The sequence below is a fragment of the Cupressus sempervirens genome, chromosome 6, assembly GCF_028749045.1.
Source record: "Cupressus sempervirens isolate cs-2001-9-10 chromosome 6, ASM2874904v1, whole genome shotgun sequence".
Classification (NCBI taxonomy): domain Eukaryota; kingdom Viridiplantae; phylum Streptophyta; class Pinopsida; order Cupressales; family Cupressaceae; genus Cupressus; species Cupressus sempervirens.
Window position 1 is genome coordinate 85105850 of NC_143123.1, and position 13069 is coordinate 85118918.

Below are 13069 nucleotides of genomic sequence, written 5' to 3' on the forward strand. Positions count from 1 at the left end.
CTGCAGATCGCTGGGTAAGTTATGCCATACATAGATTACTTTCCACAGCGATCTGCCTTACCTTTAATATAAGAAAGGAGAGTCATGATCACCGTAGAGTCATGCCTCTTCGGTGGCATGACTAACAAACTAAGACAAACCCGATACTAATAATGCATTCAATACATTAACAATAGTGTGTCGGTACAAGTATAAATTGTCTTACTGCATTAATATGAAGAAAGCCATACTGCCGATAGGCATTAGTTATCAGTCGATGATTATGCTGCAAGTACATATATTAATCCAAGCATATATATATATGTTTGATAAGTAACAGTAACAGTTTATCCAAAACATAAATACAGATTATTATATCAAATAAACACTAGTTACTTCTACTTCTACTGATGCTAAATCATTAATACTACTCACTGGTAATTCTGGCTCTTAAGCCACTTCACCAATCCATTTTGAAATCTTGAAAGGAGCATAAAAACATAGCAAAGTTTTTTTAACCTACTATTTTTCAGATTAAATTGCCTGGAAAGCTGAAGCATCAAACCCACGTCAAACGCACTTCTGATCAGCATCCAACTTCCATTGATTATGTACCTATTGCAAGTTTTATTTTGATGAGCTCATGATATCTTGACTTTCCTTTCTCAAATCTCTTGCCATAGGCACCCTACTATCCCAAAAGAGAAAATCAATATAATCTGGAGCTTCACACTCAACACAATGCCATAAGAAGAGACACATAGTGGGTGAAATCATAACATTACTCACACAGGTGCAACCATCCACCCCATGCTTTTTGCGACCCTAAAATATAATTTTGAGATAACATTCTACCCATTTATTTACTACTTCTGTTTTTTAATATGTCTATGAGCAGTAACTAGTACTGAGAAAGAGCTTTATCCCACTCAACCTAAAGAGTTCTTGCAAAAAAGGACTCAAGAAGTTGTCTCTGTCACTAACTATTCTCCTAGGTATCCCATGTAGTCTACAAATTTCTTTAAAAAATAAATCATCTACCTGTGTCATATATGGTGTTAAGGTGGCAAAGAAATGCACAAATTTGGTTAATCGATCTACAACAACATATGTGCAATCTTTAGCGATGAAATCTGTAAAGATGCAATCTTAACTTTATTGGGAATAGGCAAAGTATGTAACAAACCAATCCGGTAGGTATGTCCATTCTTGTTATGTTGGCATGTGGGACAATCACTATGTATAGGGATTTATTTTGAGGTTCTTCCAACTTAATCTATCTTGGATCTCCATGTCTTACGATTGATACTAATCTCCACTAAAGAACACAAGTGGAGTCTCTTGGAGAATGCATCAGCAACCACAGTTTTTTCGCCTTGACATAAAAAATGTGAAAATCATAGGCCTGAAGTCTATTCACGCATTATTGTTGTCCATTATTGAGGTCCTTCTTGTTCAAGAAGTATTCTTGAATTGTTATGGTAGGTCTTCATAATGAACTTGCCTCCCACTAAGCAGAGAGCTAGCATTTGGAAGGTAATCAGATGCTCATCTAGAAACTATTCCTTTTCCTAAGTAATCACATTCCAACTCAAAGGGTTCAGAAAAATTAGAAATAGCTAATATTGGGTAAGTGCTCATCACTTGTTTGAAATTATCAAAGCATTCTTGTGCCTTACCTAACCAAACAAATGCTTCTTTGTCAGATTTGTGATTGGAATTGCAATATTTGAAAACCACCTAACAAATCACTTGTAGAATCCACATAATCCACAAAATCCCTTAAGCTGTGAGAGACCCAACAACTTAGGAATGCTCTATAACATGCTATATTTGGTTGAGCATTGTAGACAACCAAAATCTAGGAACTTCTACAAAAGTACAATGATAGAATAATGTTATTCTATCAAAGGATATAAACTATATATTAGTAACACTAATTGAGATTACAAAAGGGGCCCCTTGGTATATAAGCTTGGGTGAGCATAGAATTATATTAGATTGTGAAGTTTATTTATCTAATGACTTGAGACATAAAGTGGTAACTATCCTATGTTTACCCTAAGTAAAATATGAGCATGAATAGGGCCTAGATGATGAACTAGCGAGGCAAAAGACCCCTTGGACACCAAGTTTGGTTATATGAAGTCACTAAATTTGGAGCAAGATGATGATTACGTAGTGGTCTTGGTTGCTCTGATGAAGGGAGCAGCTTGTATACTGATTTTAATATTGGATTCCTGGTGGAGTTTCATCCTTATTGGATCTATCTTTGCATATGTTTCTTTGGTGGCATTTGCTATTCATGTTTGCTAAATTGCAACATTTGCTAGAATAAGTAGATGTTGGGGGTTTTCTTTCTCTATTTAAATGTACATTATCTAATGGAAATCATCCATAAATGTTGTAGTAACATTATATGTTGTCTTTATTTGTTGCTCAATTTAGCAATGTACCTGTGCCAACAAGATGTGAATAAAAGGGTCTCTGTTGGTGAAGGTACCCACAGAATACCTATGGAGTTTATGGATTAGATATTTATGTTATGAAAATCACAATTTGCATGCTCAGACTAAAGAAACTTGATAGACCACATTTTTTGACTTTTAACTTAATAATATTTAACTTTCAGAACTTGGCGAAATTTGCAAGACTTGACAAAATAATAAAATTCAAAAACCCTAGTAATGTGAGTTTTTGTATTTTTCTGTTTCAATTTTACTATCATCCTGCAGTCAGTGGTCAATTCACACAAAAATAAACATATCATTCTTTACAGTTAGCTCTGCTGAGTTGTGAGTTTCTTTACAAGTGCTTAAAAAAGTAGTGAGCACTCACTCACTTATTGAGTATGTGAAATATGATGGAAATCACCTTCAATGTTGAAAGTTGAAAACACTTAAGCTATGCAACCAGGAAAAGGTGGAAGATATGTAGGGCAGTTCAATATTTATAGAAGTCCATTTTGTTGACATAAGTATTATTTTAATTTAGTCACCAGGTATTGTCAGATTTTTCTTGTCCACTAGAAATATTTTTAGTAAAGAATATTACTTGATGTCCCCTAGAAATACAAATTCTCAATGTATAGTCTATAATTCAAGTTATGCTCTCTAGTTTTCTGCATAGTTCCATGGAATTTTCTAATGGGGGAATGCAGGGACATGGGGATGTATTTCAGGCATGGGGGGCACAAGGACCTAAGTTTGGGGATGCTGGCAGAGTGGTAGTTAAAATAGCATTGATATACAAACTGAGGTGAATTGAAATCTTCATGGTAAAACCTGCAATATAACATCATTGTGAGTGCCCCTTGGAAGAAAAATTAGTTTTCACAATGTTTAAAATTGCAATCAGTATGTAATGACATGTGCCCTACAGCAAGTGTCCCAGCAGCATCCGAACAAAGGTGGCAGAGGTGATTGTACTGAGGGGGATGTTTTCCCCCATGTCCCCAAATCTTGGAAATGTCCATGTACAAGGGATGCAGGATTTATTGAGTATGACACATCCACATGGAATACTGATTTTCAGTGTATCTGAGATATTAGAACATATAGTTTCTGCAGGCTTGCCCTAAGTTTGTTCCTTGTGCTGGAGATTTTCTCAGATTTTATCCCTAACTTGACTCAGAACTAAATTTTTAATATAGCTTCATATTTCGAATGCTTGGTACAGAATGTTGCCATGTGGTCATCGTTAAACATTTTATACCTTTTTCTCTTGGAAAGTTTAGTAATTTATCTCCTACTAACTATTGGGATTATTCCATTCTATGTGGCAGAACCTTGGAGAAGAAAATCTTTGGCCTATGTTAGCTGCAGAAATCCTGAAGGCACTTGGTGGCCTTGGAGCCCTATCACTTGGAGGAAAGTTTCTGCTGCGGCGCCTATTTGAGGTGTTTTAACATTTTCATTTTGGTTTAGTACTAATTAATGAGTGGAGATAACATAAATATATATATATATATATATATATATACACACACACACACACACATGCTTGAATTTGTTTGTATTCAAATTTAGATGAAAATTCAACGCTAGTTTTTGGAAAAGACAGGTTGTTGCAGATTCCAGAAGTTCAGAGGCTTTCATTGCACTTTGTCTTCTAACAGTGACAGGCACGTCACTTATGACACAAAAATTGGGTTTTAGTGACACGGTACTATCTTGAGTCTTCATGTTTTGTAATAATGTGCAATATTTATGTAGCCTTTTATTATCCCAAGATTTGATTGGTGACTTATCTTTCTACAGCTTGGAGCTTTTCTTGCTGGTGCTATTCTAGCAGAAACTAATTATAGAACTCAAATTGAGGCAGACATACGTCCTTTTCGAGGTCTACTTTTAGGCCTGTTTTTTGTAACAACAGGAACATCTATTGACATTGAGGTATGAAAAATTTACTTTATTAGATTCTTCCTTGCCAATTGAAGGCAAAGTTGCTTTTATGAGTGTTTGAAAACATGAAAGTTTCCATATCTATGATCACTTATCAAATGTATGTTCCTAATTAATATCAGACAAACTATGGAGACTACTTATATAGTGAAGTGTGAAGAATGGACATGCCTATTTTGAAGTAGAAGGGATCTTGTAGAAATATTAAGTGGCCAGGCATATATAGAGACCACACAGAAATAGAAGGATTAACAGAGAGTATATTCAATTACTGAGAAACATTTGTGAAGTCATTATTAGTTATTTCAAAACTAAACGCAATCGCTTGTACCAGGAATGTCCTTGTAAATGTGACAAAATAAAGGGAAAAAGTTCTCTATTATGTTTTGCAAGTGAAGCTAATCACTAGTAAAATAATTTATTGTCCTAAACTATATATTCGAGTAATCTTATAAATAATTTTTTCACACCTCATTTTGTGTAAACAATTTAATGAGATTATTGGCATTCCTACCAAATGCTTTTATGTGCAATTTCACCATTCAGTTTTCACTTCAAAAATGAGATTGGATGGATATAGAATGAATAGTTTTTGATATTAGCCTCTTTTACATTTGATTTTTAGACTAATTTTGATTTTTATGGGTCAAAATTTGTCCTGCAGATGGTTTCTTTTCATGGGGCTTGTAGATTAATGGTTTCTAATGTGCATTATTTCAAATTCTTTGTTGTTGAGGTTGACATTTCTATTTTCTGATTGTCATAGTCTATTATTGGTCATCTTTGGAAATCATTTCTCCTATAGCATGTTTGCTTGCATTTTTATGAATCATGAATCCATTCTCTTTCTTTGATAGATAGTATAATGTCACTAAGGAATATTGTGGTGAATTTGCATAAGTATGGTTAAAATATGTGTTTATTGTTTACTGTACAGGGTAAAAGAATACTTATTGCATGTAGTACAATAAGATATAACACAGAATAGGTACTTTATTCATATATGCAATATGCACTCCAATGCTTACAATATGATTATGATGATGTTCAATAGTCCCTTCTGGACGGTGTACATTTACTTTCCCAAAGGGGTGACTCAACTGTCACGCGTCCTTTCAAATACAATTCTACTCGTCGGCTACAATATAGAATTTACCGACAACATCATCCTCCCAAAAAGTAAAGTCATCTTCGGACGACAAAATAGAGACAACCCTTACAACAAAACTCAAATTACAACCAAAACAATTAATTACATCAATATTTAGACACTAAGAAGAGGTATGCGTCCCTGTTGTAGTAGTTGTCCGTGCTCCAAGCTCATCAGCTTTGCCTGTAGCTTAGACACTTGCTCCTTCCATACTTTCAATTCTACTTCAGCCTTCATCTGAAGCTCCAGAGTTGATTGCATCATTTTAGCAATCTCTCCAAGTTCTTTCTCTTTCTCCTTTGCCACCCGCTCCTTCTCTACTGCTAACTTTTCCTTTTCTGTAGCTGACTCTGTCGGGCTAACAATGTTGCCCTCTTGGATTCCCAGGCTGCCCTCTCCACGGCTAACCTGGTAGCTGACTCCTCCCGAGCCCTCTCCGCTGCTACCTGGTCTGCGTGGCTCCTTTGAAGGGAGTGATACGCATCCCTGTGTATCTCAACTATCTCCTGAATCAAAGCCTCTACTCGGCTCTCCATACTTGGATCTCTTGTAGTGGCCCAATCTTGGCGCATCTCTGCAGTCTCCACAATCGGCCATCCTCGCTCTTCAAAACAAACTGTAAAGGTCATCGGGCATCCTACTCTCATGAAGGATCTCACACTCTCCAGCTCCTTTACTACTGAGTCCAAGGCTTGTATCTCTGCAGACACCACTACTTGGCGAGCCCGAGTTGTTAAAGTTGCTATATCAATGAAGAATGCTTCTCTTGTCCCTATTTCTCGCGCTACTGGAGGCTGCTCCTAAGCACCCATAACCCTCTCTATTGCTTTTGCCATCCGCTCAACAACACTATGTGGTACTCCATCAATCCGTGTCGGGTGACTTCCCTCCGCCTGTGTCTATAGAGGATCTTCCTCCGAAGCTACTTCTCATGTAGGTGTGTGAAGGTATGTCGCTTGAGGTGCTCGTGTATGGTGAAACCTCGTACTCAGGTATGTACTCAACCTCTGAGTTCTGCTCTCTGTCTGGCTCCTCAGGGGATGCTAACAATGTTGTATCCACTATAACCACTGCATCTGAACCCACTATATCTAAATGAACACCCAGTGTCCTCACACCCTCGCCTGTCTGTATCTTCATCACTCCTTCTTGAGTGTCTATCTCCTCATTAGGTATTAGCACTTCGACCCCTACCTCTGGTAAAATCTCTTGAGCAAGCTCCATCATTACCTCTGCAAGTGCTGTCTCCATTGGTGATGGATGTGCCTCTGCTAATGCCTCTAGAATGGATAGTGTCTCTGCAGCAAGTTGAGTCACAACTATTGCCGAAATCATCACCACTGGCTGTTTGAACTGGCCAAACCCCGAAATGTCATGTATACATACTACAACCAAGTGTGCCGTCACTAAGAGTGCAAGCCGTGAAAATCTCAATGGTGTAGCTGTAATAGCTTCTGCCTCCTCGTCCTCTTCGTCCTCCTCATCGGTCTCACCCTCCTCAAAAGAAGTCTGCTTGCGATCACTATCAGTATTTCCTCCATCTGGTCTCGGTTGTTTCTGTCTGATCGTGGTCTTGCTGCCAAGTGTATTGAGATGCCTCCACCGCATGATTGGGGGTTCGCCTAGTGCGCATGGTCTCAGTTTGGCCTCCAGTGTATCATTGGGGATCATCCGCATCGTTGCCTCCAAGAATAGTCCGATGGTATAGTGTGGCATGTAGAACGTCTTGTGCTGTAGTGTCATAAATTCATACATCTATTCTGCCAACAATGTAGCCCACTCGTACACTCTTCATTTAGGATCCTGTTCATCATGGCAACATGCAGGAATGATATTTCGGAAGCGCAGCTGGATCCTGTGAAGTGACTTTTTACCACATCCATAAGACAATGCCAGTGCCCTTCTTGCACTTTGGACTTCTTGAGTCCTCTACCCTTTGACGTGTTTGTGAGAGCTTCTTGCTTCATCTATGTCAAATCACCACATACCAGCTATATCAGTTGTGTCTTTACCTCCCGACTCAACTTTTTTAGTTTACTATCTATTTTTCTTCCCCATTATGCATGACCAGGTATCCCGAATACCTGTGTGAAGTCTGCAAGTCTGAATGATATTACCAAGTTGCATCCAAGAGAGGCAAGCATGCTGGTTCAAGAGAACCTATCGTACTTTTCTATCATTGTGTGCAAAAACCCTTCATAATCTCAAATACAGAATACAGGCATTTGTATTACCCATTCAACTTGTGCCTTTTGAATGTTGGCCTTCACTAGATGGTTATCAGGTGTCCCCTGCCACCACTTCCTGCATTTTGCTCCATTCAACCCTTCAAATGCAACATTTTGCACTGTGGGATTATTCGTTGTAGCCAGCTATGCTGTTTTCTTCCCTTTCTTTTTGCTTGGTCCTGTACTTGTCCTTCCTACTACACGTACTCCGAATGGCAAGGTTTTTACATTCATGTTCATGGCTGCAGTTGTTGCCGAATCTTCTTCCAATTTCTTTTTCCAGGCCCTTTTACCGGCTGAATGGATAACTGTCACCTACTTGTCGTTTTGCTTGAAGAAGACAAAAAAATTTAGTTAGTTGCCTCCATATACAACTTACTTCGAAGTTTCCTTTTACTTCAGATGGCATCTGAACAGATTTGTACAGCTCCTTCCTTCAATGCTTCAATACTTGCCACGGCTATGGGTGTTCCTACTGTACGGCTAGATGTCCCCTACGACTGTATGAAATATTTTGGCTGAATGTTGACTATTGTGACATATACCGTAGTACGTTTTTTATAACCTTCTCAATTGTTTGTACACCATACGGTAGCCTTCTATTGCCTCTTGTTTATAAGCCAAAAGTTGTACGGTATTGTATTTAGCTACCTCCGAGTCCATATGAATCATCCTCTCACTATGTTTGTACGATAATTGCAAGTACGGTATGTCCTCTCTTGGCCTTCTGTACAATGTATATGTTTTCTCCCTCTATGCAATTTTGTATGGTACGGTCATACAGTTGCATGCAATGACCTGTGCCACTATATATCTTTTATTTCTTGGGTCGTATGGTCTCTTTAGACTGGTTGTACGGTGTTTGTTTCATCTCTTTTGGACTATATGGTATCTGTTCCTTGTCCATAGGTGATCTCCCTTTCCGTATGATGTTCTCTCCTTTGCTCCACCTTCCGTACAGTGTGTTAATGTTTAGCGTCAAAAGAAGCAAACATGAATATTCTATGATGCCATTATTTGCAATACATCTTAGAGATATAAGCATCTATTAAATGTTACAAAGATATAAATATGCCACCACTGTCTGATATGCATCACAGAGACATATGCATACATACATATATTCATACTGATGTATGCATACATATACGTATGCATATATCTCTGTCATACATATGAAATATTGACAGTAAAATGTGCATGATGTTGACCAACTTATATTGGTTGGGTTTCATATTATCAGTGACAGATTCTATTGCTTGTGTCGGGTTTCATACCCGTGCCTTGGCTTTTGATTATGATTATTATTATTGGGCCCTTGTGTTGTTATCGGGCAACGATATATAAACAAATACTGGACAGTTATCATGTTAACAAACTTGCCTCTGAAGAGGCATGTCCCTACATGGCTTTTGGGCCACATAGAGACATGACTCTTCAGAGTCATGTCTGTCTCCTTTTATATATATGTGCTCATTCAACTGCAATGAAAGCATCGATCAAAAGGCATTCGAGTACCTACAGCATAAGATCAGTATTATTGAATATTATTATCATCTACATCATTTGTCTTACAGTGATCTAGTACATTGGTCGTTGCTGAAAGAGAAGACTATTAAAGACCTTGCTACAAATCACAGTGAAAGATAAGTACTTACATTCTGCATAGTTTGAATCAGAATTTATCTACAAGCATTTTGTAATTGTTTGTCTATCAGAGATCCTCTATTTTCAACATGGTATTAGAGCAGTACTGATAAGAAAACTCTTACAAAACATTCATTATAAAACTGAGACAAACCTAAAGGAAGGAAAAGTTTTTTCAAACATTAAAATGGTGAATCATGTAAGAATAGAAGATAGGCTAGATGGAGCATCGAACTTCTCATCTTGGAAAACTAGACTATTAATAGTTCTAAGAGAGATGGAATTAGAAAATTACATTGAAACAAATTTACCCATGCCTAAAAATGAATCTGAGAAAATGACACGGAAAAGCCATAATAATAAAGCAATGAAAATAATCATAGATTCAATAAAGGATCATATACATTCATCCATAGCCAATCTTAAAACCACATTTGATATGTTCTCCACCATTCAAAATACATTTTAAATTAACAATACAAGTAGATTGCTAACTCTGAAACAAGATCTATTTTACATAAAGATGAAAAATGGAGAATCCATTACCTCTTACTTCCTAAGAATTATTGAATTAAAGGATCAACTTGCTACTATGCAAAGTTAGATGGATGATAAAGAACTAAGCATGATTGCTCTCAGAGGTCTTTCTTTATCATGGGAAACCTTCATACGAGATTTAAGTTCACGTCTTGAACTTCCAAAATTTGACCAACTAAAGAATGAATGCACTCAAGAGGAGTCTAGACTAGCTTTCAGAGGTCTAATTTCAAATCAAGATGGTGACATCCAAGCATTGTATTCCAAATCAAATAAGAAAAGAAAGTTCAAGCATAACAAGGACAACAACAAAAATCAGAAATCTCACAAACAACATGACTAGTCCAAAGTAAGATGCTTTAAATGTGATAAGCTTGGTCATTCCTACTATGTATGTCCAAAAAAACAAAAAATTCAAGCAGCTTTAGTAGAAGTTAAAGAAGAAAATAATGAGAAAATGGATAAAGAAAATTATGCATTTATAGTAGCTCTCTCAAATGAGTTAAGCACTAATCACAACACCTGGATCATAAATAGTGGAGCTTCTCGTCATATCACCGGATTTAAGGATAAGTTTGAAACATTCTCAAATCATGAATCAGAAGAAGTAACTATTGGAGATAATTCCTCTCACCCTATTAAAGGAATTGATACTTGTTCTATTCAACTAAATTCAGAAATCACACTTCAACTCAAGAATGTCCTATATGTGCCAAGGATTAAAAGAAATCTTGTCTCCATCTCCAGACTTGCTGATCAAGGGTAGAATTGCATTTCAAGGAGATAGAGTTCTATCTTGGACGAAGAACTCTTTTATTAAGAAAGCCATCTCCATTGGAGTAAGGGATGGAAGTCTTTATAAGCTTTGTAATAATCAAAATCCAAAGTTAAACTTGACCCGTAGTAATGATAGGTCAAATTCCACTGAAATCTGGCAGAGAAGACTAGGTCACCTTAACTTTCGAGCCTTATCATCTATAGGTAAAATTGTAAAAAGGCTACCAAATCTAAAATCAGATCATTCAAGTATCTATAAAGGGTGTGCTTTAGGTAAACATACTAAACATTCCTTTCCCAAAAGTGATCATAAATCTAAAAACATTCTTGAATTGATTCATACAGATCTTTGTGGTCCTATGTCAGTTCCCTTCCTTAATGGATGTCAATTTTATGTAATTTTCATTGATGACTACTCTAGGAGAACATGGATTTATTTTCTAAAACAAAAGAAGTCATGTGAGGTTTTATCCAAGTTTAAAGAATTTAAAGCTTTAGTTGAAAATCAATCAAGACAAAAGATCAAAACCCTAAGGTCTGACAATGGGGGAATTCACATATGATATCTTTAAAAACTTCTGTATTTCTGTTGGGATTAAGAGGGAGTGTTTGGTCCTTATAATCCTCAACAGAATGGAATAACTGAAAGAAAAAATAGATCTATTGTTGAGTCAGTCAGGGCTATGTTACATGATCAAAATCTTCATTACTCTTTTTGGGCTGAAACATCCAATATTGCTGTCTATATTAGAAAACACCACTCCAAAAGAAGTATTTACCGGTGTTAAATCAGATTTAAGCCATCTAAGAATATTCGGATGTCCTGTCTATATTCACATACCAAAAGAAAAGGGAACCAAATTGGAGCCTTTCGGGAAAAAGGGAATATTCATTGGTTATAGTGAAATTTCAAAAGGGTACAAGATCTACATTCCTGGACAAAGAACAATTGAGATTAGCAGAGATGTTATATTTGAAGAAGATACTGCGTTCAAAATTTCTAGTAATAGTGATGAATCCATTTCAAAAGAAGATCAAGCTACAGAAATTGAGAGGGAGGATAATTCTGACATCTCTTCCATGTCTAATCATACAAAAATAGAAAACGTCAACCATACCAATAAGAAAAGACCCCTTTGGGCCAGAAAAATGTTAGCTGAAAATAAAGTTGAACCAAATGATGTAATTCAGGAAAGCAAAAGGACTAAAAATCAATCCTGTTATGTTGCACTGCTATCTGAACTCATAAAATCTGAACCTACCAATGTTAAAGAAGCACTTTCACATCAATCTTGGAAGGAAGCTATGATTGAGGAATATAACTCTATATTGAAAAATGATGTATGGGACATTGTACCAAAACCCAAAAACAAATAAGTTATTTCTTCAAAATGGTTGTTCAAGATTAAACATGTAGCAGATGGCAGTATCGAAAAATACAAGGCAAGATTTGTAGCCCGAGGTTTCTCTCAAGAGGAAGGTATTGATTATGAAGAAACTTTTGCCTCTATTGACAAGTATACTTCAGTCAAAACTATCCTAGCCATTGCAGCATCTAAAGGATGGAAAGTACATCAAATGGATGTCAAAACAACATTTCTCAATGGTAAGATTGAAGAAGTTTATGTTGAACAACCAGAAGGGTTCAATACCTTTGATTGCAAGACTCATGTTTGTAAATTGAAGAAAGCACTTTATGGCCTTAAACAGACTCCCAGAGCCTGGTATGAAAGAATAGATAATCATCTACTGAAATTGGGATATGCCAAAAATGAAGCCAATCCAAATCTATATTTCAAAACCGAAGATGATATAGTTATCTTTTTATTATATGTTGATGATTTACTAATTACAAGTGATGAACATCTTATAGAGAAATGTACGCAAGAGCTCTCTGCTGAATTTGAAATGAAGGATCTAGGGTTACTTCACTATTTCTTAGGGTTAGAAATTTGGCAGTTGGACAACTGTATTATACTAAATTAGGAAAAATATACAATTGATATATTAACCAAGTTTGGAATGATGGAATGTAAACTGGTTGCTACCCTTATGGAGATAAACCTACACAAACTAAAAGATGATATGAATGAATTTGAGGATGTTGATCCTACTTATTACAGATAAATTATTGGATCCCTGATGTATCTGGTTAATACCCGTCTTGACATATGTTATGCAACTCATACCTTGAGTCAGTTTATGTGTGCAGCTAAGAAGATACATTTGTAGGCAGCGAAATATATATTGAGGTATCTGAAGGATACTATTGGAATGGGAATCAAATATGACAAAGTCAATCTTGAACTAATTGGATACTGAGATTCTGATTGGGCTGGAAGTTCTAT

General features: G+C 36.5%; 1 protein-coding gene and 1 long non-coding RNA gene across 3 annotated transcripts in view; one reads left to right on the top strand and one right to left on the bottom strand.

Moving 5' to 3' along the window:
• KEA3 (K+ efflux antiporter 3) overlaps positions 1-13069 on the top strand; it is a 187018-nt gene that overhangs the window by 140555 nt on the left and 33394 nt on the right. For both annotated transcript variants that reach the window (XM_089786848.1, XM_089786847.1), the window contains exons 9-11: positions 3764-3877; positions 4042-4143; positions 4239-4373. In XM_089786848.1, coding sequence (XP_089642974.1) covers positions 3764-3877; positions 4042-4143; positions 4239-4373 — 351 coding nt within the window. The remainder of the gene's footprint in view (positions 1-3763; positions 3878-4041; positions 4144-4238; positions 4374-13069) is intronic.
• Positions 1-13069, bottom strand: part of LOC149551292 (uncharacterized) — a 248345-nt gene that overhangs the window by 75916 nt on the left and 159360 nt on the right. The gene's annotated exons all lie outside the window — the stretch shown is intronic.